General features: G+C 37.3%; 3 protein-coding genes across 6 annotated transcripts; all 3 read right to left on the bottom strand.

Moving 5' to 3' along the window:
* Positions 1 to 704: 704 nt before the first annotated feature.
* LOC137031101 (amino acid transporter heavy chain SLC3A2-like) lies at positions 705 to 6,613 on the bottom strand. Of its 2 annotated transcripts, XM_067401739.1 has the most exons (9): positions 6,476 to 6,613; positions 5,878 to 6,092; positions 5,347 to 5,534; positions 4,582 to 4,755; positions 3,905 to 3,993; positions 2,135 to 2,265; positions 1,607 to 1,919; positions 1,458 to 1,520; positions 705 to 1,362 (listed from the first exon to the last, which is right to left on the bottom strand). In XM_067401739.1, exons 2-9 carry the CDS (start codon positions 6,066 to 6,068, stop codon positions 1,015 to 1,017), a joined length of 1,497 nt encoding a protein of 498 aa, XP_067257840.1. In that variant the 5' UTR covers positions 6,069 to 6,092; positions 6,476 to 6,613; the 3' UTR covers positions 705 to 1,014. The 2 variants fall into 2 exon arrangements, with proteins under 2 accessions (XP_067257840.1, XP_067257841.1); XM_067401740.1 differs by lacking the exon at positions 6,476 to 6,613 and having other exon boundaries at positions 707 to 1,362; positions 5,888 to 6,025.
* On the bottom strand, positions 6,486 to 10,712 carry zgc:103586. Of its 3 annotated transcripts, none has more exons than XM_067401743.1 (7): positions 10,577 to 10,712; positions 10,114 to 10,224; positions 9,863 to 9,974; positions 9,707 to 9,764; positions 9,471 to 9,584; positions 9,224 to 9,293; positions 6,486 to 6,534 (listed from the first exon to the last, which is right to left on the bottom strand). In XM_067401743.1, the coding sequence occupies exons 1-5, from the start codon at positions 10,581 to 10,583 to the stop codon at positions 9,471 to 9,473; spliced, it is 402 nt and encodes a 133-aa protein (XP_067257844.1). In that variant the 5' UTR covers positions 10,584 to 10,712; the 3' UTR covers positions 6,486 to 6,534; positions 9,224 to 9,293. The 3 variants fall into 3 exon arrangements, with proteins under 3 accessions (XP_067257844.1, XP_067257843.1, XP_067257842.1); XM_067401742.1 differs by lacking the exon at positions 6,486 to 6,534 and adding an exon at positions 7,719 to 9,109; XM_067401741.1 differs by lacking the exon at positions 6,486 to 6,534 and adding an exon at positions 7,719 to 9,109 and having other exon boundaries at positions 9,224 to 9,584.
* Positions 10,713 to 15,186: 4,474 nt separating this feature from the next.
* On the bottom strand, positions 15,187 to 25,819 carry LOC137030707 (transmembrane protein 272-like). The gene is made up of 6 exons (XM_067401146.1): positions 25,753 to 25,819; positions 25,605 to 25,655; positions 25,307 to 25,513; positions 23,598 to 23,786; positions 16,738 to 16,863; positions 15,187 to 15,197 (listed from the first exon to the last, which is right to left on the bottom strand). Exons 1-6 carry the CDS (start codon positions 25,817 to 25,819, stop codon positions 15,187 to 15,189), a joined length of 651 nt encoding a protein of 216 aa, XP_067257247.1.
* Between the last annotated feature and the right edge of the window lie 1,345 nt (positions 25,820 to 27,164).

Below are 27,164 nucleotides of genomic sequence, written 5' to 3'. Positions count from 1 at the left end.
TATTTTGTTATTTTTGGCGCTCCAAAAATATTCTCGTCGCTTTATAATATTAATATTGAACCACTGTACTCACATGAACCGATTTAAAAATGTTTTTAGTAGCTTTATGGATCTTGACAGAGTAACATTGCTCCCTATGGAGGCCTCACTGAGCCATCGGATTTTAACTAAAATATCTTAATTTGTGTTCTGAAGATGAACGAAGGTCTTACGGGTGTGGAACGTCATGAGGGTGAGTAATAAATGACAGAATTTTCATTTTTGGGTGAACCCTTTAAGCTAGTCCCTGACTAAAATGCATGTTTGAGCTGTTTTAAAAAGCAACTTGTACTGACATACAATGTCAGTGCCATTGTTTTGTCTCAAGATGCACACCAGTATTTTTTCTGGGGTACAGTTATAAAAGCTACTTAAAGACCCTAATTGAACTAAGGCCTAATCCTGATGTGAAATATTATTAAAATATAAATAACTCTTTTCTATTTTAATGTTTTTAAAATATTGTTTACTGCAATTGAATCATTTTATACAGGTAAAAAAATAAACTCAAGGATAACATAATACTGTAAATGAAAGTACTATACAAAATGTTGTAATTGAAAATACAGTAATAATACTGTTAAACATTTTACAGTAAATTACTGGCATCCAGCTGCCAATAAGTTACTGTAAAATGTACAGCAATCTCTTTAAAGTGTACTAAGCATTAACCACACCAGTGCAGTAAAGTGGACACAGTTTCACACACAAACAGTTGCCATTTTTTTTTATTATTATTATAGCAGGTCTTTAGATCTACATGTCTCTGTATGGAGATCATCCTCCATTCTATAACAACTATGACAATTGGCCATTCATTGCTTCAAAGTTAGTGCTCCTAAAAGTATTTCTGTTTGAGAATACAATTAAAACTTCAATATAAACTCTTCTACTCAAAAGACAAAGATCAGTCTCAGCACTGTGTTTGGAAAGTCTGAGACATTAAGGACTGTCTATGTGTGTTTGTGTGTGTGTCTAGCCAGGAAAAGGATAAGACAACAGAACAGCCTGTTTGGGCCCAAGCTCTAACTTCTCTACTGACACCTTGCTATCCACAGCAAGATTCTCTGCATCTGTGGTGGCACGGACCCGAGCCTCGGCTGGCAGGTCGCTGTTGGTCAGCATCATGGTAACAGAGTCATTCCCCCAGTTTAAGGCGACCAGGAAGCGTTCGCTCTGGTCCCAAAGGCGGAGAAATGCTAATGAAGTGGGTGAACTGTAAAGGCTGTAATATTCTCCATGCAGAAGCGATCGCTCTTTTCCTTTCAGATCACTGAGCGCTTTAAAGAAGTCACGCACTGCGGTACGCTCTTCCTGTACAGTCTGAGTCAGAAGAACGAACGGAAGAAACAGTGTGTGTTTTTAAAATACGCATTTAGTACATTGATATGAACAGAAATGTGAAAATAAAAATGTACCTTTGCTGTTGTATTGGCATCTTCTGCTTTACTTTCCAAGTCCCACATCGCTTCAAGTTTCTCCTGTGTAGGTGAAATTATGTCAAGTTCATGATTTAAGCAAACGTTTATCAACATCTTACTCAATTTTAATTTCATGCTCAACTCACCCCTGCCTTCAGGCCGACCTCATCTCCGGCTTTGAACACAGGTGTGCCGGGCAGTGTGAACAGCAGGGTGTGAAAGAGCTTCACTGGCACTGCTGGAGTTCTGGAAGCCAGAGAGCCCAGAGTCCGTCCACTCAGACTCCAGCCCAGACTCGTCTGCAGATGACCAGAGTAGAGCACCTGGATTTCCTGGGCCTGTTTTACGCCGGACTCGGCCGGATCAGGCAGTCCAGTCAGGAGCAGGTCAACACCTGAGCGGTTCAGCAGAACAGAGATGTCATCCACAGAAAGGCCGGTGACTGATCCCATCAGAGCTCTGAAAGTGACGAGGAGGAGAGGTTTGCATAAGGTGAAGCTGTTAATAATAAATTCTAGAAGTATGTTTTCTTTTCTTTCAACTGTATTCACTAGCTGTGAGCAGTACTCCATTCTGGTCACCAGGTGTCTCTGTTTTACTAATTAAATTTCCACCTTACACTTTTTAACAGAGTTTTGATCCCATTTAGTTCTTCACTAACCACAAGCACATACGTTTTTTTGGTCCCGTCGGTTCTGTTGAATATGCCTTGAATAGACGGCCAGGCTTCAGTGTTTGCGATGTCATTCAGATGAGACAAGAAGATGCCATCCACCCCCTTACTGAGCCAGTATACGCAAGCTTCCTACAATCAAAGAAAAACAAACTTTTAGTTTCCATTTACACTGCCGTTCAAAAGTTTGGGGTCTATAAGAATCATTTGATTAAAGGTGCCCTAGAACGGTGTCCCCTGAATGTGTCTGTGAAGTTTCAGCTCAAAATACCACATAGATTTTTTTTATTAGTTTTTTTAACTGCCTATTTTGGGGCATCATTAGAAATGAGCCGATTCAGGGGCTGCTGGCCCTTTAAATCTGGTGCTCCACACCCCAAGAGCTCGCACTTGCCTTCAACAGCAATTGATTCTGAATGAGTTTGAGGCTGATGCTACACTGGCTAATGCTACACTGTTGGAGAGATTTATAAAGAATGAAGTTGTTTTTATGAATTATACAGACTGCAAGTGTTTAAAAGTGTTTTTTTCTGTAAGTGTTTAAAAATGTAAATAGCGATGGCTCTTGTCTCCGTGAATACAGTAAGAAATGATGGTAACTTTAACCACATTTAACAGTACATTAGCAACATGCTAACGAAACATTTAGAAAGACAATTTACAAATATCACTAAAAATATCATGTTATCATGAATCATGTCAATTATTATTGCTCCATCTGCCATTTTTCGCTATTGTTCTTGCTTGCTTACCTAGTCTGATGATTCAGCTCTGCACAGATCCAGACGTTACTGGCTGCCTTGTCTAATACCTTTCTTAATGTTGGGAACATGGGTTGGCATATGCAAATATTGGGGGCGTACACCCCGACCCGACTGTTACGTAACAGTCGGTGTTATGTTGAGATTCACCTGTTCTTCGGAGGTCTTTTAAACAAATGAGATTTATACAAGAAGGAGGAAACAATGGAGTTTGAGACTCACTGTATGTCATTTCCATGTACTGAACTCTTGTTATTTGACTATGTCGAGGTAAATTCAATTTTTGAATCTAGGGCACCTTTAAATAAATGCAGCCTTGGCGAGCAGAAGAGATTCTATCAAAAATACAGTAATGCTATGAAATAGGATTTCAATTTATAAGAACTGCTTTCTGTTTTAATAGATTTTCTTCATGTAATTGCAAAGCTGAATTTTCAGCAGCCCTTCAGTGTCACATGATCCTTCAGAAGTCATTCTAAGGCCCTATTAACACCTGGTATTAAGATGCATTTCAGTCGATTGGATCACAAGAGACACATTCCCGTTTACACATTGTGTTTTAATCCGTCTCTTTTGTCCATTTTCAACCACTTCTGTCCTGATTTCTTCAAGGTGAGGGTATATGGGTGTGTAGATATATAGGCTTTTTCAGATCTTTCAATCTAATGGATGAAATAAGCTCACGCAATTTACATACAAACTCGACTGGAGACAATGGAAAAATGCATGAAAAAAATGTAATGCAGTTTTTTCAGGATTCTTTGAAGAATAGAGTTCAAAAGAATAGCATTTATATGACATTTATTCGTTTTTTGTAACAATTTAAAAATTTTTACTGACACTGATGAAAAGTGAACCCAAACTTTTGAACGGTAGTGTACACCGGTATGCTGATCTCAGAAGTAATTTTTTACTCTAATATCAGGATATGTCCTTCCCTCTTGTTGTCTTTTCTCTCACTAAATGACCAGCCCCATCAATATATCTATCCCATTCTTAACAGCACTTACTTTGAGTTGCTCAGCAACAGTAGCAGCATTGATGAACCATGCTGAAACTCCCTCATAATCAGGAGTTAGATCCAGCACTATGGAGATTCCTGAAAGGGAGAGAGGAAAACAAGGAGAGGAGGGGGAAGGTTAACAAACCAGAAGGCTTTTAAATGATCTTTCTGGAGTTTATCTTTCCTGACGAAACCAAAAGCTTGCATGTTTGCCTTATATAAAGCCTTTATTTAAAGGCATATGGCTTTATTTGCTGGAAACCACAGGGATGTTCCTGCTAAACCAACACAACTGTGTTTGAGTTAGTGTGTCAGTTCCAAGGCAGAATGGTACAATAAATGATACAATATCTATCTGTGAACTGCTGGGGGAACATACAGACTGTTTGTGAGATGACAAAGGTCAATTATAAGGAAATGGTTAAAGTTTAAAATGACGTTAATTTTAAGAAAAACCTTAACAAAAGAAGAAAAAAAAAGAATGCCATTTAGTCAGGGCAGTAGGCCAAAGGTTAAACTGACAGCTCACTGTAATTTCAGACAGCCTTCCCCTAAACCACCAACAGGAGCTTAATGATAAGGTTTGTTCCAGTGACCTATTTTGTGATTTTTAAACAGATCACTTGTTATCTGATGAGGCTGATATTTTCTTTTGAAAACCTTCAAAGCAAACAAGTGAGTCACCTTTTCTATGTGCTCGGTCCAACAGAGAAATCAGCTGGCTTTCAGAGCCAAATTCAGGGTTAATGGAAGTTAGTTCCAGTGTGCTCGACTGGCCTGCTTGCACGGTGTGTATCGGACCCAAAACAAGACCTTTCACCTTTATCTGGCTCAGATAGTCCAGCTTCTCCTCCACTCCTACAGACGGAATGACAATCAGAAGGGTTAAAAAGAAGAAGAGGAAGTGAATGAGAAATCATCATCAGTTATGCTGCTTCCTTTTACTCTAGCCACAGACTTCAGGGCGGTCTTTTAATTATTAATCCGCTTTGATTGTATAACCACAGTACTGTGCACACCTGAAGATATCAGGGTTTAAGGTCACTGTACTTGATTATCTTAATTTAGTCTACGGTATGTGTGTGAGAGTGTGAATACTTGTGCAACAACACGATTGTGATGAGAGGGCAGAATCTTGCGTAGATCAGCACATGCTTCCTCACATGAGGGAGTCACAAGACAGTCGGTTTCAGCTTAGCTACAGCATCAGCAAATCTGCCTCTGTTTTTTCTAGTGTTTTCCTAATGTTATCTTAGCAAACAGCCAAAATACAGAGACTTTCATGTACTTGACGTCTGTTGTGGGTTGTTGTCCGATTTGTTTATTAAAAAGTATGTGAACCTCTATAAATTTTATCAAGAGCGTATGAAGATGAGATAATGGCAGGATGTGTTCCCATTCAATGATTAACACAAATGATAAGCAATCTGCAAATGGAGATAGTCTCACCTTTCAATCCATTGTCAGAGAAAGCATTGACGTCAGATATCTGATACAGAAGACCTTCGTTCCACCAGTTCATCTCAGGAATGGGTTTACAGCGTGGGGCCTGTACTATGATCACTATTGCTCCAGCTAACATGCCAACCCAGCCAAGCCAGAACAGAACCAGCAAGGCCCAACGAGTCCGAACCCACCTGCAGAAGATATCCAAATATATATCAGATAGACAGATCAAACCATTCAGCCAAGATATTTATAAATAAAAAACACTGATTCATCCAGTAGCCTAATGAAACAAGTTAAGAATTGAATGATTCAATGACTCATAATTCAAAACCATTTTTAAAAATAATTCATTCAAATTAATTCGACATTTTAAATAGATTGCAGAAATTAACATTTTGTCAGAACCTCTGTTGTTTTGTTTAATTAATAAAAGTGGGAGAATCGTGATCTGTTTTTGAAACAAAAAATCGTGATTCTGAATTTATCCAGAATCGTGCAGCTCTAATAGATAGATAGATTGATAGATTGTACCCAGTTGTACCGGCGACTTTCATTAACTCCTCTTTGGAGAGGCCCGTAAATTTGACTTCTGTGTCCTCAGGAACTTTGACCTTTACGCAGCCGTTTTTTTCCGTGCCTGTCGGAGTTTCTCCGGTCATCGGTTGTTTTTCCTGATCCATCTCGTTCAGTTCTACGTCCTTCATGTCGTCTTCTTTATTCATGTTTGACGGTGATTTCAGTGCTGTCTGTTTACGAAAAATTATGATTACAAATAACCGAAACAATTCACACCAAAAGCAACAAAATGCCGATATTTAATTCAAAATGAATATTACATTTTTAATAAATAAATAAATAACTCTAAAATATTATGTAATGAAAATTTAAATACAATTTTTAAAAAATCGACCCATAGCCTATAAAGCTAGACTACAATATAAACTCAAAACAAACAAATAAATACATTTAAATCAAATTAACAAAAAATAAAGATTTTAAACATGTTTCAAATTTCTTTGCCATATTTATTTTTGCATAATTGCTGTTTTTTTTTTTTTTAAATAAAAGTAGGCTGTGTTAAACAGCTCCAAACACTACAGAATAATCCTAATGAATGAAAGAGACATACCTGCAAAAAGAAGAAGCTTCTTTTTCAAGCAGGACTCCCGCTGTTCGACTCTACAGAGACTAGAGATGATGGTAAATTCGGTTTATATAGTGCCGACGCCACTTGCACCCGCCCAGTCACTATCTAAGGAGGACCTCAAAAGTAACTTGGAAACAGATAAGACAGTGCAACAGTCTTCTGCGACAACATCAAATAACACGCGTTTTAATGTACTGAATTTACATAATGCTCGATAAGTTACTCTATAATCAAGACTGTAATACAATCATAGTTCCTAAGGAGTTTCCACCTTAAATATCCCCTCCAGAGCGCATCATTGAGCCTGAGTTCACTTGAGTGAACTGGAATTCATCCTGCAAACATCCTCATGAGAACCAATACAGCTCTCTTTGATGAAAGAGAAACGCTAAAAATCACATTCAAAATGTGCTTACTCATAACTTTAAGGCAGCCTTAAGATTGCCCTGAGCTGCAATAGCCTATGAAGTGAATTGAATTTATTACGCAATCATGTCATAAAACAGTGGGTTGAGCTTTCTGTAACAAGGGCTCCAGCGCACAAAGGCTGAATTATTTGATCAAGATCTGTGAAGTACTTTTCTTCAAAATACTTAACTAGACTGCTCATCCTGATCACTGGGTAAAATGTAATATTTTATTTTGTTATATATGTGTAAAAGGTTACAAAACTCTTTCAATTTTAGTTCTGTAAATGTTAAAAAACCACATGCCACAGTCAGATATGAGCACATGATTGTTTCATGTGAATATAGGCCACATGGAAAACACAGGTTTAATTTTGTCAGTTTTCTGGTTGGTTGTATAAATTCACAGCTATATGAGTGCTTGCTTTACCATGCAAGGAGGGAACAAAAAAAAAAGAGCGATTTCTTTTTAGTGCCACATGGCATACTTTTTATAGTAGCATGGTTGCTGTATGCTTGAAAAACATTGTGCAATGAAGTGCAACCAGTTTCTTATCTCATGGCTGTAGTTGTCATGATTCCTTTCAACAGCAATCTCATCACAATGAACATTGTGCTTCCAACTCTAGTGTTCATCCCTCATTAGTCCGCAATTTTTATTTTTCAGAACATTTATATGATTGTTCAACAACTCTAAAAAAAAAAAATACTCCTGACAAAGATCTCTCTCCCACCACATAATGTTCACTTTCCCTCTCAGCCTACCAAGAGAACAATGTGTGAGTGTTTTTCCCATGTGACAGAACAGTATGTTGGCCCCTTCTGCCTCACAGTGAGGAGAATTTCAAACAGTCCCGGGGCAGCGGGGTCACAGGGATTACCAATAATTCTCTCTACTGGGAAACTGTCTTTATGAAGCCCTGCTTTTAAGGATCATGTAGTGTTCTATCTATTCAACCTAAGATTGTGCCTAACATTTGCAAAAGAAAATGTTGGTATTCAATGAAACCTATTAAAGGTGCCCTAGAATTAAAAATTGAATTTATCTTGGCATAGTTGAATAACAAGAGTTCAGTACATGGAAAAGACATACACTGAGTTTCAAACTCCATTGTTTCCTCCTTCTTATATAAATCTCATTTGTTTAAAAGACCTCAGAAGAACAGGCGTTATGTAACAGTCGGGGTGTACGCCCCCAATATTTTCATATGCCAGCCCATGTTCCCAATATTATGAAAGGCATTAGACAAGGGCAGCCATTAACGTCTGGAGGTGCACAGCCGAATCATCAGACTAGGTAAGCAAGCAAGAACACCAGCGAAAAATGGCAGATGGAGCAATAATAACTGACATGATCCATGATATTTTTAGTGATATTTGTAAATTGTCTTTCTAAATGTTGCGTTAGCATGTTGCTAATGTACTGTTAAATGTGGTTAAAGTTACCATCGTTTCTTACTGTATTCATGGAGACAAGAGCCGTCGCTATTTTCATTTTTAAACACTTGCAGTCTGTATAATTCATAAACACAACTTCATTCTTTATAAATCTCTCCAACAGTGTGTAATGTTAGCTTTAGCCACGGAGTACTATCAAACTCATTCAGAATCAAATATAAACATCCAAATAAATACTATACTCACATGACCCGAAGCATGCATGCAGCATACATGACGAACATTTTGTAAAGATCCATTTGAGGGTTATATTAGCTGTGTGAAATTTGTAAATGCACTGTATTATAGAGTCACGAGCTCGATGGGAAGGGAGCATGAGATTTAAAGGGCCAGCAGCCCCTGAATCGGTGCATAGTTAATGATGCCCCAAAATAGGCAGTTAAAAAAATAATTTAAAAACATCTATGGGGTATTTTGATCTGAAACTTCACAGACACATTCAGGGGACACCTTAGACTGATATTACACCTTGTAAAAAAACGTTCGATGGCACCTTTAAGTGACTTGAAATGAAGGCCAAGTACGGTAACCAATCCAAGTTAGTGCACACACATTATAGGAGCAGTGAGTAGTGAACATACACACTGCAAACTGTGACACACACCTGGAGCAGTAGGCAGCCATTTGCTGTGGAGCTTGGGGGTTAGGTGGGTGGTTAGCTGCCTTGGTCAAGGGCACCTCAGTTGTGGGTATTGAGGGTGGAAAATAGTGCTGTTCATTCACTCCCCCACCTACATTTTCCTTGCTGGTACTGAGAATCGAACCCACAACCTTTAAGTTACAAGTCTGACTCTAACCATTAGGCCGCAACTGCCACCATGACTGATGTTTACACAATCAAACATAATTGACCATTATTATGTACCACATTTGAATGGCTTGTGTAATTCCAGAGTGTGCAGTGCTCTCTAGTGGGTCTGGGGTGATGTTTGTGACTGGAATGAAACAGACAAAAGTTAGCTAAAAAATAAACTCGTCAGGAACAGCACATTCACATGAAAGTTCACATTTTAATTATTCACAGTTGATGTCATTCTTAAATTAAGATCAAAAATGAAATATTTTACATATCTAAAAAGGCAAAAAATAAAATCAATTTTAGGACAGTGCACTCAGTTCTTTTGCAGGTGAGCTGGGGTGAATGCCAAAGGCAAGAGATCTCTGAGACTGGTCTTCTTATAGCTTCCGTCTGGCTTAGTGAGGTAAACGTCCCATTCAGCGCCAAACTAACACAATATATGTTGCAGAATTAGAAGAAATGAGCAAATGAAAGAGAAAGATAAAACAATTAAGAGAGAACATGATGTTCAAAAGTAATAGATGTGATAAAATATGAGTGCAGCCATACCTCCATTAATACCTGTCGACAAGCACCACAGGGTCCTACAAAACTATCTTTGATATCACTGTTCGTCAGATGAAAAAAAAAAAAAAAAAGATTTTTCCCAGTGATTCAAACAACAACATTTCAGTATTTGAAATATATAGCCTATGTATGACATACCATGTGACAGCTATGGCTGTAAATCTTCGGTAGCCTTCCGCGACCGCTCTCTGTATGGCATTTCTCTCCGCACATACGGTAAGACCATAGGAGGCATTCTCAACATTACAGCCTAAAACATATGATGGAGATCAAGATCACTCTGACAGCATAGGATGATAAAGAGCTCACTATATGGCAGATAAAATCCGGTCGAATCATGTTCCTCCAAACAAACAAAAAAACTGAAAAGAACATCTGCATCTGATTACCAGTGATAATGGCGCCCCCTGTCGTCAAAATGGCAGCGCCGACTGGAAACCCACTGTACGGACAGTAAGCCATTTCTCGTGCCTGCAAGCATTTTGCCACTAGTTCCGCAACTTAACAACAACGGTTAACTCATTACAAAACAACACAAGATATACCAAAACAAAGGGATATCAAAACACAGCACTGACACGCTATTTTTATTTACAGAAATGCACCTTACCACACAACTCTATGAGGTTATTATGGTTACGCATAAAGAATGAGGGATGCATGATATTGCAATAGGTATACACAACCCAGCAGGTCTGCTTTGCTAATCACACTCTTAACAGTCAGGTTATTTTGGGTCAAGCTAAGGTTACTTACACACGCCAAACATATCAACTACAAAACGTGCATTAAATGCAAAGCCGCTTTGAGTGTCTATTTTACATGTGTGTATTGGATTAAATGTTTACCTACCAGCCATAACAACTAACCGTCTCGTTACGCTGGACTAGGTATAGTGCTTTTGACAGCGTGTTTTTTAAAACTGAAAGCAGTTTAGAGAACAATGTTGTTGTTGACTTTCCAAGAATAATTACATTTCTGGGACGGGTGCTGTGACAGGACAACTGGCATCGCGCAAGTGTTGTGGGCGGGGCAAACAACCCTAACAACCTATTATAGATCTCCTTGCTAACAACCCTCTCATGAATTATTCAATCAGGTAACACCTTATTTCGATGGTTCACTTTAGAATTCTAACTATAAGTAACTTTGCAACTACATGTCAACTAACTCCCATTAGAGTATTATTAGACTGTCTGCTTAATATTTGCTAACACTTTAATTTGATGCTCCCCCAACAGACATGCTATACTGACTTTGCAGCTACATGTTAACCTGTTCTACTAACCCGAACCCTAACATATAATCCTAGTCTCACAGTCTAAACTAATTCTCTGATGAGAAGTACTTGACAGTTGCAAAGTGAAGTAGTTAGTAGAATGTCTAAAGTGGACCATCAAAATAAAGTGTAACCTTCAATCATATTGGAGTAAAATTGTATTTATTTTCAACTTTTTTTGCTTTGAATAATTTTTATTGTTTCTAATTGATGTATTTTGATAGTTACAACTGTCCACATTGTAAGACGTAGTCTGTACAGAGGATACAAAGAAGGTCAAATGCCAAAAGGTGCTTAAACAAGAGAATGGTTTTATTTAACAAGATAATCATTAGGCCTCTATATAAGTCTGTTTTGATTGCTTACAACTCTCAAGAAACTTTTAATTAGGCTAATAATAAAAAAATATCTTTATTAAAAGGTTAGTTCAACCAAAAATGGAAATTTTGTCATTTATTACTCTCCCTCATGTCGTTCCACACCCGTAAGACCTTCGTTCATCTTCAGAACACAAATTGAGATATTTTTGTTGAAATCCGATGGCTCCGTGAGGTCTTCATAGGGAGCAATGACATTTCCTCTCTCAAGGTCCATAAAGGTACTAAAAACATATTCAAGTCGGTTCATGTGAGTACAGTTGTTCAATATTAATATTATAAAGCGACGAGAATGTTTTTGGAGCGCCAAAAAAAACAAAATAACGACTTATTTAGTGATGGCCGATTTCAAAACACTGCTTCATGAAGATTCGGAGCACAAATGAATCTGTGTATCGAATCCGCAGTTCGGAGCGCCAAAGTCACGTGGTTTCAGCCGTTGGCAGTTTGACGCGATCCGAATCATGATTCAACACACTGATTCATTATGCTCCGAATCTTCCTGAAGCAGTGTTTTGAAATCGGCCATCACTTTATAAGTCGTTATTTTGTTTTTTTTGGCGCTCCAAAAATATTCTCGTCGCTTTATAATATTAATATTGAGCCACTGTACTCACATGAACTGATTTAAATATGTTTTTAGTATCTTTATGGATCTTGAGAGAGGAAATGTCATTGTTCCCTATGCAGGCCTCACTGAGCCATCGGATTTCAACTAAAATATCTTAATTTGTGTTCTGAAGATGAATGAAGGTCTTACTGGTGTGGAACGGCATGAGGGTGAGTAATTAATGACAGAATTTTCATTTTTGGGTGAACTAACCCTTTAATCTTTATTAATGAAACAACCACTGTGAGCCTAACATATATTAATAATACAGCACATTTTCAGAGAATTACTGCAGCTATTTTAACACACAGCTCTGTCAGTGAAGAAAACAATAGTACAGTTGTTCAAAATGGTATACAAACAAAAAACAAACAGTATGGACATACACAAAAAGCATATATTGTTGAACCAAAATGCAAACAGGTACAGGGTTCTATGACAGTGGATTCCAGTACTGGTGGAGTCATAATTGGGAGGATATATGGAATAAATCCAGTAGGTACCTGAAAGTAACAATCATTTACATTAGTTTCAGTATTATTTATATAAAAATACAAATATTTACTAGACTGATAATAATTTTTTTCCCTAAACTACCAGAAATGTAACATCTCTTTCCCTCACCAGCAAAGAACCAGCACACGATGAATACACAGAGCATCAAGCTGAAGGCACTGCAGAAGCGAGCCAGCAGACAGTCATCCAAAGTGTTCCTCAGGTACATGAGCAACAGTGAAAACAGACCAGTCGCTCCAATCACAGTTACATAGATAGGGAGGTTTGGTTGAACAGGGCACTCGTGAAAATGGGTCGTTCCTAGAAACATTTTTCCAAACAGCCAATATGACAGTGTAACGATCAGACTTCAGGTGCAATAAAGCTTCTCCTCGCATACAATTCTTATTTGAAAACAAGCATTTACAGCATTCCAGATTGTGACTGGATTGTTTAGGAGGTTAAACTAATCACCTTATCAGTATCTTTCATCACGGGTGCCCATTCCTGTTCCTGAATATCTACTTTCCTGCAAAGTTCAGCCCCAACACATGATCCGACTAATTAAGATCTTCAGGAACACTTGAGAATTACAGACAGGTTCGCACTGAACTTTGCAGGAACAGGATTGGGCATCCGTGTCTTACATTGTAAATGAAAACTGCTTTTTACCTAATCCAGTAGCTGTTATTAAAATCATCCACGCAATCATGTTAATCACCACTGGAAAAAAAAAAAAGAAAAGAAAGAAGAATGCTGTTTTCTGTTCTTTTTATTGTAGTAATTGAAAAAAAATACAGCAAAATTTCAAAGCTTTCTCGATTTTCTTACCTATGAAAGATTTACTGGCAGCTCTCTCAGTAGACTCCATCTTTAATCTTTATTTCTTAAACGGTCCATAAAATTTTGAACTAGCTATTATTAATTTGCCTCAGGCTTTCAAATATGAGGAGGACCCCCAGAATTAGCTTCATTATGAATATGTGAATAGGACTAAAAAGAGCTGCTCTGAGTCAACCAGTATGTTTTCACAGTTCTGTGGTCTCCAGACTTGCAGAGTAACTTTGAAACACTTCCTTTGGTGAAATGTTGAGAAACAGTTTTAGCCAACCCAAACTGAAACATAACCGTTTTGCTTTTTTTACTTTGTGTTGACAAAATCTCAATGTTATGATTATTATACACTGTAGTTAACATATATATTTTATTTAGTAATACTGTACAGTATATTCAAATCTTGATGGTAATACAGTACTATACAGATTATGTCAAATCAGTTCATCCTAAAAAGGTGCTTTTCTGTGCCCTTTTCTGGTAGAATATAGGATAATGCCAAGATCACAAGTTTGATTCTCAGGGAGCATATTTATAAAATATAGTGCTCTGTAAGTTGATTTAAATAAAGCATCTGCCAAATATAAACTCATACATTCCAAAAAATCTCATGCTTGTTGCTGAGAGTTTGAAGCAGATGACTGTGGTCTTTGACAAGTATTTTGTACACAGATATAAAGCGCTAAACATCCACTACAAAGCAACAGGACAGCCAGACAGCCATAACAGACTGTATTCAACCAGAATGCAAAGAGGTACAGAGTTTTGTTGCAGTAGTTCTGTCGATTTCTTGGGTCATAACTGGGAGGATGCATTGAGTATATCCAGACGCTTCCTGCAATACATAGAGGAAACATTTTAGTTGAGCTAAATATTTCTTTGATAACTGTGAATTTTGAACAGCAATGACAATTTTCACTTTTATGCCAACATCTTCCTTTTTAAGTTAAAGGGTATAAGTTAACTGACCAGTTGCCCCAATCACAGTTATATAGATATAGATGAAAAGATTTATGTCAAGGTTCTGTCACTTCAGTCTAGTTTAATCTTAGTTTTGTGACAGAGCCCTGATGCTCCTGCATTGTCTTGTCTTTGTGTGAGTGCATTTCGAGCGTGCTTGCTCTCTTGTCTGTGTGCCTTGTTTCATGTTCGAGGCGTGGTGTTTGGATTCCGGCACTCGTGTCTAGTTTGGTTTCGGCTCCATGTCAGAGTTCAGACACTTAAGCTCCATGTTTTGTGTCTCATGAGGGCACAGGTTGTGTGTTCTTTAACTCGATGTGTGCTCTAGTCTCATGTGAGCACTTGGTTTATGTTTTCATTGACTGGGCATGGGTCGTCATGTTCTGTGTAGGCCGTGGTTCATGTTTCCATCAGTTGCACACTTTCACGTTGTCATGTTTTGTGTGGATACACACAATGAGTGCTCTCATTGCCTCTGTGTCTGTGACTTGTTATGTTTGCGCACATGGCATGTGATTGTTTTCACTGGCCATGTGCTCGCGTTTTGGTTTTGTTTAGTGTGAGCACATGGCTTGTCATGTCTGTTTCTTTGTGCCATGTGTGCTCATGTCTATTGTGTAACCCTGCCCATCTTATTACCTGTTTATTGGTTCAGTTGCCCCACCTGTCCTCCCTCATTAACTGCCTTGTTTGCTGCCCTATGTATTCTCCTTCCCTTCGTCCCAATATCCATACTATCCACCCTAAATAGTATGTGAGATTAAAATAAGTGTGTCCCAAAGCATAGTATGTTGAAAAGAGTCAAAAGTCCCCAGAAGGTCTACTATTTCCAGTAGATGGAAGTGTGGATCTGTGCACAGTATAAAGGCTAATATTGCCCACAGTCCATTGCGCTTTGGAGGAGGATTCAATTCAGAACTACAAACACAAGTAAAAAGTGTTTACAAACTACAAAACTTGCAGATATGCTTGACCGACAGTGAGAGGTTTAGGTAAAGGTTTGAGTGACTAATAATCAGTTTAACCTGATAAAAAATTATTTATTTAATGTTATGCGTGTTATAAATCATCTGCAATAACAATGTGGACTTTTATAAAGATCTGTTTGGCCATTAACTTTTAAAGGTGCCCTAGAGGTGCCTTTTCAAAAGATGTAATATAAGTCTAAGGTGTCCCCTGAACATGTCTGTCAAGTTTCAGCTCAAAATACCCCATAGATTTTTTTTTATTAATTTTTTTATTTTGAGCCATTATTACATATGCACCGATTAAGCGTGCGGCCCCTTTAAATCTCCCGCTCCCCCGCCCCCGCGAGCTCTCAACTGCCTTAAACAGCAAACACAAAGTTCACACAGCTAATATAACCCTCAAAATGGATCTTTACAAAGTGTTCATCATGCATACATCAATTCCTGTGAGTATGGTATTTATTTGGATGTTTACATTTGATTCTGAATGAGTTTGATAGTGCTCCGTGGCTAACGGCTAATGCTACACTGTTGGAGAGATTTATAAAGAATGAAGTTGTGTTTATGAATTATACAGACTGCAAGTGTTTAAAAATGAAAATAGCGACGGATCTTGTCTCCGTGAATACAGTAAGAAACGATGGTAACTTTAACCGCATTTAACAGTACATTAGCAACATGCTAACGAAACATTTAGAAAGACAAATATCACTAAAAATATCATGTTATCAATGATCATGTCAGTTATTATTGCTCCATCTGCCATTTTTCGCTATTGTTCTTGCTTGCTTACCTAGTCTGATGATTCAGCTGTGCACAGATCCAGACATTCTGCCCTTGTGTAATGCATTGAACATGGGCTGGCATATGCAAATATTGGGGGCGTACATATTAATGATCCCGACTGTTACGTAACAGTCGGTGTTATGTTGAGATTCGCCTGTTCTTCGGAGGTCTTTTAAACAAATGAGATTTATATAAGAAGGAGGAAACAATGGAGTTTGAGACTCACTGTATGTCATTTCCATGTACTGAACTCTTGTTATTCAACTTTGCCGACGTAAATTCAATTTTTGAATCTAGGGCACCTTTAAATGCACCATTATGCATTAATATGAGGAGAGTTCTTTGCATGAAAGACCAGCACAATCAAGGGTCTGATCAAGCCTAGAGCATTATGGGTGTTGAAGTTTTCATACCTTTTGTCACCACAGCTCTTTACCTCAGTTTTCTCTAGTCATGTAGCACCGATTTAAAAAAAAAAATCACATTTCTACTGCATAGACAGACAACTTTTATTAAACCCCCATCTTGCCAGAGGTGAATTATCCCTTTAACTGTGACTTTGTAGCCCCACATTCTTCAGCATTACAACATCACAACATTATACTATACCTTTCATCTTTATATAATTTCTGCATTATTCTTTCTATAAAATATCTTCACCCCTTCTTCTGTTATTCCCATTTGACAAATTTATTACCACTCACCTGTGATGAACCAGCAGACAACAAACAGGTAGAGGATGATGCTGATGGAGATGAACAGCATAGACAATGCTAGCAACTCATAGGTGTCTTTTGCAAGCGAACCACGGAACAAGCCTAGAAAGCTGACTACCAGAACAAGCAAAACAAATACACCAAATACTATAAGGTAGACTGGGATGTAAGGCTGGACAGGACATTCTCTTAGAAAGTAGGCCCCTAAAAAATAATAAAAATAAAATTCATTAGTCTTTGGAGAAGAGTGTTTGCTCACTGTACACTGTACACAATAGTATGTCAATGTTTCTGTCAATATTATACCGGAACATATTGATACATGCACATTATTTGTTTACAAAGACAATGTTTGTAGCACAGACAACAGTGAATAATGAGGTAAAAGTACATGATTTACCTATTCCAATTGCAGCAACTCCCAGTACAACAATAGGCAGTATCACTGAAAAATGAAGAGACTGCTGAGACAAGAATATTTTTTACACAATTTGCCAAGTATACAGTGAAACTATGACATTTGGAATACATATATTGTCTTAATATAGATTTTTTTTTTTTAAGTAACAAAATCTTAACATAATTGTTAATACAGTTCTTACCGAACAGTGATGTCAAAAATGATGATGGCTTTGAATTGTCCATCCTCAGAGTATCATAGTTGCTGAATGGCCTATGTAAAATAACTGCTATAAGTAAAAAAGACATCATAAATGTGTAGGACTGGGTAAAAAATATTGATTTCTCGATTTTAATCGATTCTCATTTTTACGAACCAATATCAATTCTTAAATCCCAAGTATCGATTAGTCTAGTCTGTTTTCAGTTGATGAATGAGCAGAATATGTAGCGCCTCCCATCCAATAAATCACAATAATCTTTGTGCTTTGTTACTTTTGATATGAAGCAAAGTCTAAGATTTCAAATGATGTCCATCTTATTATGGGATTGAAAAAATAAATACTGTTTTGGTGCTGTATAATGTGACGTGACAGATCGCTTTAGCGCCTCAGTTAAAGGGTTAGTTCACCCAAAAAAGAAAATTCTGTCATTTATTACTCACACTCATGCCGTTCCACACCAGTAAGACCTTCGTTAATCTTCGGAACACAAATTAAGATATTTTAGTCGAAATCCGATGGCTCCGTGAGGCCTCCATAGGGAGCAATGACATTTCCTCTCTCAAGATCCATAAAGGTACTAAAAACATATTTAAATAGGTTCATGTGAGTACAGTGGTTCAATATTAATTTTATAAAGCGACGAGAATATTTTTGGTGCGCCAAAAAACAAAACAAAATAACAACTTATTTTATTGATGGCCGATTTCAAAACACTGCTTCAGGAAGCATCGGAGCATAAATGAATCAGTGTATTGAATCATGATTCAGATCGCTTGTCAAACTGAAATCACGTGACTTTGGCGCTCTGAACAGTAGATTCGATACACTGATTCATTTATGATTCGATGCTTCATGAAGCAGTGTTTTGAAATCGGCCATTACTTTATAAGTCGTTATTTTTTTTATTTTTTTTGGCGCACCAAAAATATTCTCGTCACTTTATAATATTAATATTGAACAACTTTTCAATGTTATAAAAATAACATTGAAAAGTCAAGAGTCAATCTGCCCAACTAAATCAAATACTGATCACCATAATGAGCACATCAAACCAAACTATTCAATAATGCATCAACATATGTTTATTCTCAGTAAGAACCATTGTACACATGTCAAAAATAAAGTCTGGTTTATAATAAGTGAAGCTGGTAATGCTATTATTTAATGATGTTGGAGCTTGACGTCAAACAAAGGCTGGATTTTCACTTTCAACCAAACTTTTACATCTAAAGTGCACATCCTATGCCCAATGGGAAGCTTCCCAGCCCGCTAAAAACTTTATTAGAATGTTAGGGGATAATGTTCTAACAATGTTATCACTAAACATTTTTTGAATGTTTTTAGAGAATGCTATCCTACCTTTTAGCAGAACATTCTGGGAACAAAAATAAAACATTCCCAGAACATAAATGTCTAGCTGCAAACTTTCCAGACTGAAGGTCATTTTCAAGATAGAGGAAAATTCTTTACTCATTGCCCCACACTGGGCCTAACCAAAACAATTAAATCAATGTGTTATTGAAATTTACTATAAAAACAGCACATTGAGACAATGTTTACACATTTTTACAATCTTTCCTAAAACCACCAACAGAAATTACAACACAAGTTTGGGGCCTCAATAAGATTTTTTTAAGGGATTCTTTTATTCAGCAAGAATGCATTAAATTGATCATAAGTGACAGTTAAGACATGTTTAATTTTACAAATATGTTATTTAAAGAACAGACTTTAAAAATCTTACTGACCACAAACTTGTGAACGGAAGTGTAAGTCTATTCTTCTGCTTTTTCTTCGGTAGCCTATATCGGAGAAACTACATTTCCAGTTGGAAGTAGCCTACATGTCTACATCTTGCATATAGCACAAACTATGACCCTTACTCAACTTCAACTTAAACAATGGCATATATTTATAGTAATTAAGATTACTCGCCTATCAGTTTTACTTGTTAGTTCTCAAAGTATTAGAATTGGGGTGGCTTTATTATACTGTTTTGACCAAAAATGTGGTCAGAATGCCGGTTTAAATACAAGATATGCTCTCTTTTTTAATATTAAAAAACGACATGTAGCAAAGACAATAAACTCGCTAAACTGCTCATCTATTTCTCCAGCAAAGGAGGATGTAATGTCACTGCCTGAACGGCAGAGGTCACTGCCTGCTTGTATATGCACGTAACGTCACCGTCGGCCGGAGTGACTGGGGTTACGCCCACTGAGTAGCAAAAAAAGACATTGGTTTTTAGCGTAAATGCCGTAAAAAAACGCAAAACACATCTAAAACGGGAAAGATCTTTGCGATTTACAGTACAAATAGATGTTTAAAATAAACACTGACAAACTATAGTTTCAGGGCTGGAAACATTGGTATAAGTGATCACCCGGATGTGTTCACAGGTAAATTTGCTTTATGTATTTCAGGCATATAAATGTCAGGAAACACTGCATGTCAACATACATGGATCACTGGATCTTTGGTAAGTTTTAAGGAACACTATATTGAGTCCAACCTTTCCCGCATTTTCCCCTATCAAATCCAGTCTTGCTTGCAGCAGGCTCTTTTTCCACTTCGTCGGGCTGAGGGGGCGTGTTCCGGCGGGAAAGTGACGTCATGCATATATTTTTCACATGTATCCAGCTGTAATGTTTTCTAACCACTCTTATTCTCCTCTAATTATTTCTCTGATGTTTTTGTAACATTGAACAGAATAATAATAATTATAATAATAATAATAAAAACACTTTGTGCATGGGTGGCTAAAACATGTTTTGTGAAGATTTACATTTACATTTTACATTTTACGCTTTTATCCAAAGCGACTTACAAGTGAGGAATACAACAAGCAAGTCATCATGAAGAGGCAAATAGACACAAGAAGTTCTCACAATACAAGTTTGGACATTGCAGAGTATCATAAGCTACAATAGAGAGGGATTAAATGAAGCGAAAGGATAGGTTTGTTTTTGTTTTTTTAAGATGAGGTTTAGTGCTCAGAAAAACAAAATGCGTTTTCAGCTGTCTTATGATGATGTTACACAGTTGCAACCAGTAGCGCAAAGAATATTCTGTTTACAAATTAATTTTAGATTATTATAATTTAAAATCACCATTCATTGTAAGCAAAAAAAGACAGTTACATTCATTCTCTTTACTGTCAATGCTTAAAATGTTACCAAAACTCAATTATTTAAAAAAAAAATTACAATGTTTTTTTTTTTTCTAAACAAATTGTTTATACAGAAAGCTCAGTTGAGTTTATCACCCAAACCATCAAGAACCCTGTCATCAAGATCCATTAAAGGTGCAGTAAGTGATTTCTGAGAAGTGCTGTTAAAAAAGTGGATCAGACCGAGCGCCACAACACTCTTGTAGCCAATCAGCAGAAGGGGGTGTGTCCACTCATGATGGGGGAGGAGAGAGAGTGAGCAAGAGGGAGATTTGAAGAATGACTGTAGAAAGTTAGCTGTTGGTTTGTTTGTATTGTGTCTCGATTTGTTTATACCTTTTACTGTACGGTGTCCTTGAGTGTTTTGAAAGGCGCCTTTAAATAAAATGTATTATTAGGGGCCAAGCACCGAAGGTGCGGAGGCACCTATTGTTATTGTTGGCGTTCTTTTTTTTTTTTTTTTTTTTTTTTTTTTATTCTTCTTCTTCTTCTTCTTCTTCCGCTCTTGAAGTCTATGGCAACCCATAGAACCGCTTGCGGGAAAGTTGTGAAATTTGGCACACAGTTAGAGGACAGTCTGACCTTTGTCCACAGCAAATTTGGAGTCTCTATCTCAATCCCTCTAGCGCCACCAGCTGTCCAAAGTTGCACTTATGTTTATGTTAATAACTTTTGAACCATAAGGGCTAGAATGACGTCATTTTCCGTCATGAAAATTTTTCCGCCATTTTGAATTTTCTGAAAAACTTACTTTTTCGAACTCCTCCTAGGCCGTTACTCCGATTTTCATGAAAATTGAATCAGATCATCTTCAGACCATGCTGACAAAAAGTTATGGAATTCAAGTTGATTCCTCAAACCGTTTTCGAAAAACTCACGAACGAATTGTACGTAGTGCTTGCGAAAACAGAAGTAAGGCTGTATCTCCGCAACGCTTTATCGTATTCAGACCAAACTTGGTACATGTCATCACAAGCATGACCTGAGGTACCATGCAGTGTTTCGGCGCAGCGCCACCTACTGGTGCGGAGATATGAAAAATGGGTATTTTTGCTTATAACTTCTGATGGGTTTGTCCAAAAATCATAAATTTGGTCTCGTTGGATTCGGGGAATCATGCCAAGTCGAATGATATCCAATTTGCCCATATCGGCCATTTTGGCCGTCGGCCATTTAGAATTTTGTGCTAAAATGCTGTATTTTTTACGAACGCATTAACGTATCTTTACAAAACTTGGTATGGGTCATCAGCACAATGCCCTGAAGGAGCCTGAGAAGTTTCGGCACAGCGCCACCTTGTGGTCAAAAGTTATAACAAAATTTACAAAATGCTAATAACTTTTGACTGTATTCACCAATTGTAATGAAACTGGTCTCAGTAGATTCCTTGGGTCATGCTGAGAACATAGATATCACATTTGCTATAGTCAGCTAAACTTCCTGTCCGCCATATTGTTTTTCTTCAAAAACCTACTTTTTCGAACTCCTCCTAGACCGTTGCTCCAATTTTCACCAAAATTGAACCGTGTCATCTTCAGACCATGCCGACAAAAAGTTATGGATTTCAAGTCGATAAGTCAAACCGTTTTCGTATACCGGAGCAAAGAATTTGAGATGTGATGCAAAAATTACCCTTGAAGCTGCATCTCTACAATGCTTTGACATATTTAGACCAAAATTGGTACATGTCATCACAAGCATGACCTGAGGCATTATACAGTGTTTCGGTGCAGCGCCACCTACTGGAGATATGAAAAATTGTTATTTTGCTCATAACTTCTGATGAGTTTGACCAAAATTCATAAATTTGGTATGGGTCATCAGGACAATGCCCTGAAGGAGCCTGAGAAGTTTCGGACCAGCGCCACCTCGTGGTCAAAAGTTATAACAAAATTTACAAAAATGCTAATAACTTTTGTCTATATTAACCAATTGTAATGAAACTGGTCTCTGTTGATTCCTTGGGTTATGCTGAGAACATAGATATCAAATTTGCCATAGTCAGCTAAACGTCCTGTCCGCCATATTGTTTTTCTTTAAAAACCTACTTTTTCGAACTCCTCCTAGACCGTTGCTCCGATTTTCACCAAAATTGAACCGTGTCATCTTCAGACCATGCCGACAAAAAGTTATGGATTTCAAGTCCATATGTCAAACCGTTTTTGTATACCAGAGCAAAGAATTTGAGGCATGATTCAAAAATGACTCTTGAAGCTGTATCTCTTCAGTGCTTTGACATATTGACACCAAACTTTGGAAGTGTCATTGTCACCTCACTCTGACCATACCACAACAATTTGGACACAGCGCCACCTATTGGTCGAAAGTTATGAACCATTAAATCCTCATTTTTGATAATTTTTCAGCTCTTATGCCTAAAATGATCTTAATACGTCTTTAATTGTTCACTGTTGCAGTTGGTCTGATGCTCCCAGCCGTGTTGGCTGGTTTCTTGTGCCGTTTTTGTGCTTGGCCCCATAATTGCTGCTTGCAGCTATATTTATTATTATTATTATTATTATTATTAGAAAGAGAGATGGCTGAGGGACATTAATGATCAGGAAAGAGCTTTAGGACCCATGTTAATATTAGAAAAGCTTTTCAGCACTGGAGAGACCTGAAAGCGGGAAGGCCTGAAAACAGACACAGAGGTATGTGAGAATGTGAGTAACATTGGTTTTGCCATGTTTCAAAGAACCAAGATATGCTGTTGTTGTAATGTTAGCTAAAGTAACAGGACAGTTTTGAGGATCATTGTTTGTCTGGAGCTGGTGTGCTGCTGGAGACTAGCAACCAACTCTGGTTTGTGTTTACTCTGGTGTACTGATTGATCATTTTTTTTCTTCCTTGTCATTCGTTCATCATCTTTGCTTTATTCTTCGCTTTCAGCTTCAGTTATGATAAAGAGACATCCTCTCTTTCACTGTGTGTTTTTGTATTTTGGGGGCAGAGCAATGAAGGGTGGTGTTTGTTTGGGTTGATTTCAAATATCAGCAGTGTTTCTCAGAAATCACTAACTGCACTTTTACAGTGCCCCACAGAGTGTTTTTTTTAACCTTTTGTTAATCCACAAATGCAAGTACAGATACAGAAACAGCATCCAAGCAACAGCGCCACACCTAACAGAACATATCCCAGAGTGGTGGTCCAGAATGCAAACAAGTAGAGGGTCTTATTGCAGTAGGGAACTTCAGCCAGGGTTTGGTTGTAGTTAGGAGGGTAAATAGAGTAAATCCACACACTGCCTGTTTAAAAAATAAATAAATAAATAAAAAATGTAATTTATTTTATATTACGATTTGATGGATTTGGCATCATTCTGTTACTTCCCTGTTCAAAGGGTTAGTTCACCCAAAAGTCGTTATTCACCCTCATGTTGTTCCAAAACCCTTAGACTTTTGTTCATCTTCAGAACGTGATGAGAATACTTTTTGTGCACTGGTTTGGAGCTTTACGAATCGAATCAGTGTCTCTGAGCGCCAAAGTCACGTGATTTCAGCAGTTTTAGCAGTTTGATACGCGATCCGAATCACTAATATGAAACAAAAGATTCTTAAAGCTATTTCATTTTTTTGTTTTTTGGCTTTAAAAGTATTCTCGTCGCTTTATAATATTAAGGTAGCACCACTGTGCTCACATGAACTGTTTTAAATGTCTTTAGTACCTTTCTGGATCTTGAGAGGTTCAATGACATTGCTGGCAATAGAGGCCACACTGAGCCATTGGATTTCATCAAAAATATCTTAATTTGTGTTCTGAAGATTTAACGAAGGTCTTACAGGTGTGGAACGACATGAGGGTGAGTAATAAATGACATTATTTTCATTTTTGGGTGAACTAACCCTTTAACACTGTGAAGATGCTTTGAAACAATCTCAGTTGTATAAAGCGCAATAAATAAAGGCAACGACTTCACTTGCCACATTTATTTTTTTTAACCTTTACTTATTTATTAATGAATTAATTAAATGGTTAAAAGGGGCTATATTCAAAGTTTAGAAACCCTTGTTATTAGTGACACCAGTGAATGTAAAGTGAACTGCAGCCAGCAATTTACTGCTCGTGATCGCACTCTTGCACACATAATGTAACAGAGATTGGCCTTTTTATGAACATCCAGACAGTCCACACAGCTGAGAGCGACGTTTCAGATTAATATGTGCTAGGCTATGCTTTTCTTTTTCAATAACAAAAACACAACAAAAATGACAGTGGTGAGAAAACAGATTAAAAAAGCATCTGATCATAGCGATTTGGATATGTTAAGCTCTGCAATTCACCGGCATCATTTCAACAGGTGAGGTAATTAAAATTACACTGTTATTTGAGATTATAGACTATATAGATCTTGCTATATAGTTTGAATTGATCCCTTTTCTTTGCATGGCACATTGACATTAAAGTATAGGCATTATACAGAATATCATATTGTTAATTGTTTCAAATGAGCAAAATTTGTCTCTGAAATTCAGATTTGCAAAGTTCAAAATTAAATGTTGTTTTTTTTAAGTTACATAATAAACAGACATTGTCTGAGCTATTTTACAGAACAAAAGTTCAAATTCACACCCAAATTTCAGACAGACCCACACACAAAAACACGTTGACAGTGTTTTTCATTCACAGCTCAGAATTCTAATGAAATCTGCTGTTTGTTTGGCAAGTGTCTTTGTAATAGATTAACGGAACAATTCACAAAGCATTGTCGAAGACCTATGAACACATTAAATGACCTCTTCTACCCACATACACCACCCTATCTTACCACTGATCAGCCAGCAGAACAAGAAGGTAGAAACCAGAGCATTCCACACAGTGCAGATGAAGCTGAGCATAGTACGACTCGTTTCCTCTGTCTCCCTGGCACAGGGCAGACAAGACAACAAGGCCAGAAGTATACTAAACACTCCACATACCAGCACATACAGTGGGATATAGTGCTGCTGGGGACAGTCTTGAAGATATACTGCACCTGTGATATCATAAGCAACACCAGAGCACCTTAAATGACTGAAGGTAATGGCAGAGGAATAACTACATTACTTACATTCACTGAAACACACCTATTGCAATCTGAGCAATGGGAAGAGCCAGGAGTAGTAGTTTTGAAATCACTGAAATACAAATCAGTCCAAAAGTTGCTAGAGTCAGTATACTTTATGTTCATTAAGTACAGAAGTAACAATTGTTTAGGGAATAAAACTTTCATACCAAGGCAAGCTGTATTAGTTCCTCCTGGAGGAGATTTCACATAATTCCACATTTGCTTTGGATCCATGGTGCCTATGCAAAGCATACAACATCTCAACCCAGGGAAATGCATGACTTGATTCAAAAAGAATTCATTGTGCATTTATTACAGGTCGTGAGTTTGTAGTATTTAAAATATGATGGAGCATTACATTAAAAACAAATGTTTCGTTTTTAAATACTAAACTTTACAAATGAGGGTCTAAACTGACAGTCTTGAGAAAGCAGTTAATCATTATGCACTAAAGACTTTAATAAATGTATTTGCATGTTAAATTGTCTTAAATGTCTTTCAATGTACATTGTTTAAACATAATATTGATTTGAGTTAGTATTGAGTTGAATTAAATATTGTACAACTACAGTATTGATCAATGTATTTCAAGTATAAATCTGTAAATAATACACTGTCAGACATTCCTCTTGTACATATATGCAAATGTTACTTTGCACAAAAATGCTTACCTTAAGTTCTGGTTCTGGAAAGTCTTTACCTGACACACTCCTGGATTAGAAACAGCCTGCAATGATTCTTCATGGGGTTTTCGCTCTCTGTTTTAGATGGTTTTAACATCCTTCCATTTGTTTTTTTTTTGTTTTTTTTGTTTTTTTACAATTGTAACATTTCAAGATAAACCAGTTCTTGCTGTGTGCAAACAACATCACAAACATGGAATACAATGTGCGTAAATGAATTCAATAAGCTGGAATCATCGTCCTTCACAAGAATTAGCTTAAGTTTATCAGGGGCTTGTAAATTTTTCCATTTTGCATTAGTGGTTTTCACCTTGCGTTTTTGATAAACCTTGGTAGATCTTGTTTGTTCAAGTGATTAAAATCTAGATGATCAAAATCATTCAAACTTGCCATGCACCTTTTTGACTAGCAGATATGGCTAGTATAGTAATTTTCTTAATTAGCATTTTCCATTTACAAAACAAAATCTAAACATGCTTTAAAGGTGCCCTAGAACTTTTTTTAAAAAGATGTAATATAAGTCTAAGGTGTCCCCTGAATGTGTCTGTGAAGTTTCAGCTCAAAATACCCCATAGATTTTTTTTTATTCATTTTTTTAACTGCCTATTTTGGGGCATAATTAGAAACGAGCCGATTCAGGGCTACTGGCCCTTTAATTCTCCTGCTCCATGTCCACGGAGCTCACGCTTGCCTTGAACAGGGCATAAACAAAGTTTACACAGCTAATATAACCCTCAAATGGATCTTTACAAAGTGTTCGTCATGCATGCAGCATGCATGCGTCGGATTATGTGAGTATTGTCAAAGTCCCTTTAAGACAAGTCATTTCACTCGGCGGCCATCTTTGAAACGCCTCTCGGGCATCCTGGGCATCATGCAATCTCTTTGAATGGGGA

The sequence above is a fragment of the Chanodichthys erythropterus genome, chromosome 11 (genome assembly GCF_024489055.1).
Source record: "Chanodichthys erythropterus isolate Z2021 chromosome 11, ASM2448905v1, whole genome shotgun sequence".
Classification (NCBI taxonomy): domain Eukaryota; kingdom Metazoa; phylum Chordata; class Actinopteri; order Cypriniformes; family Xenocyprididae; genus Chanodichthys; species Chanodichthys erythropterus.
The sequence above is the reverse complement of the archived record's forward strand: the minus strand, read 5'-3'. Positions and strand labels throughout refer to the sequence as shown.

Coding starts and splice junctions, on each gene's coding strand:
- LOC137031101 (XM_067401739.1), bottom strand. CDS start 6,068: ATGAATAAAGAAGACGACATGAAGGACGTAGAACTGAACGAGATGGAT. Junction 3,994..4,581: donor GGACCGAGCACATAGAAAAG/GTGACTCACTTG, acceptor TCTCCCTTTCAG/GAATCTCCATAGTGCTGGAT. Junction 1,521..1,606: donor AGGTCGGCCTGAAGGCAGGG/GTGAGTTGAGCA, acceptor TCACCTACACAG/GAGAAACTTGAAGCGATGTG.
- zgc:103586 (XM_067401743.1), bottom strand. Junction 9,765..9,862: donor ACAGCCATAGCTGTCACATG/GTATGTCATACA, acceptor TCTGACGAACAG/TGATATCAAAGATAGTTTTG. Junction 9,585..9,706: donor GTCGACAGGTATTAATGGAG/GTATGGCTGCAC, acceptor ATATTGTGTTAG/TTTGGCGCTGAATGGGACGT.
- LOC137030707 (XM_067401146.1), bottom strand. CDS start 25,819: ATGGATCCAAAGCAAATGTGGAATTATGTGAAATCTCCTCCAGGAGGA. Junction 25,514..25,604: donor CATTGCTCAGATTGCAATAG/GTGTGTTTCAGT, acceptor ATGATATCACAG/GTGCAGTATATCTTCAAGAC. Junction 16,864..23,597: donor CATTTGTGGATTAACAAAAG/GTTAAAAAAAAC, acceptor TTGTTCTGGTAG/TCAGCTTTCTAGGCTTGTTC.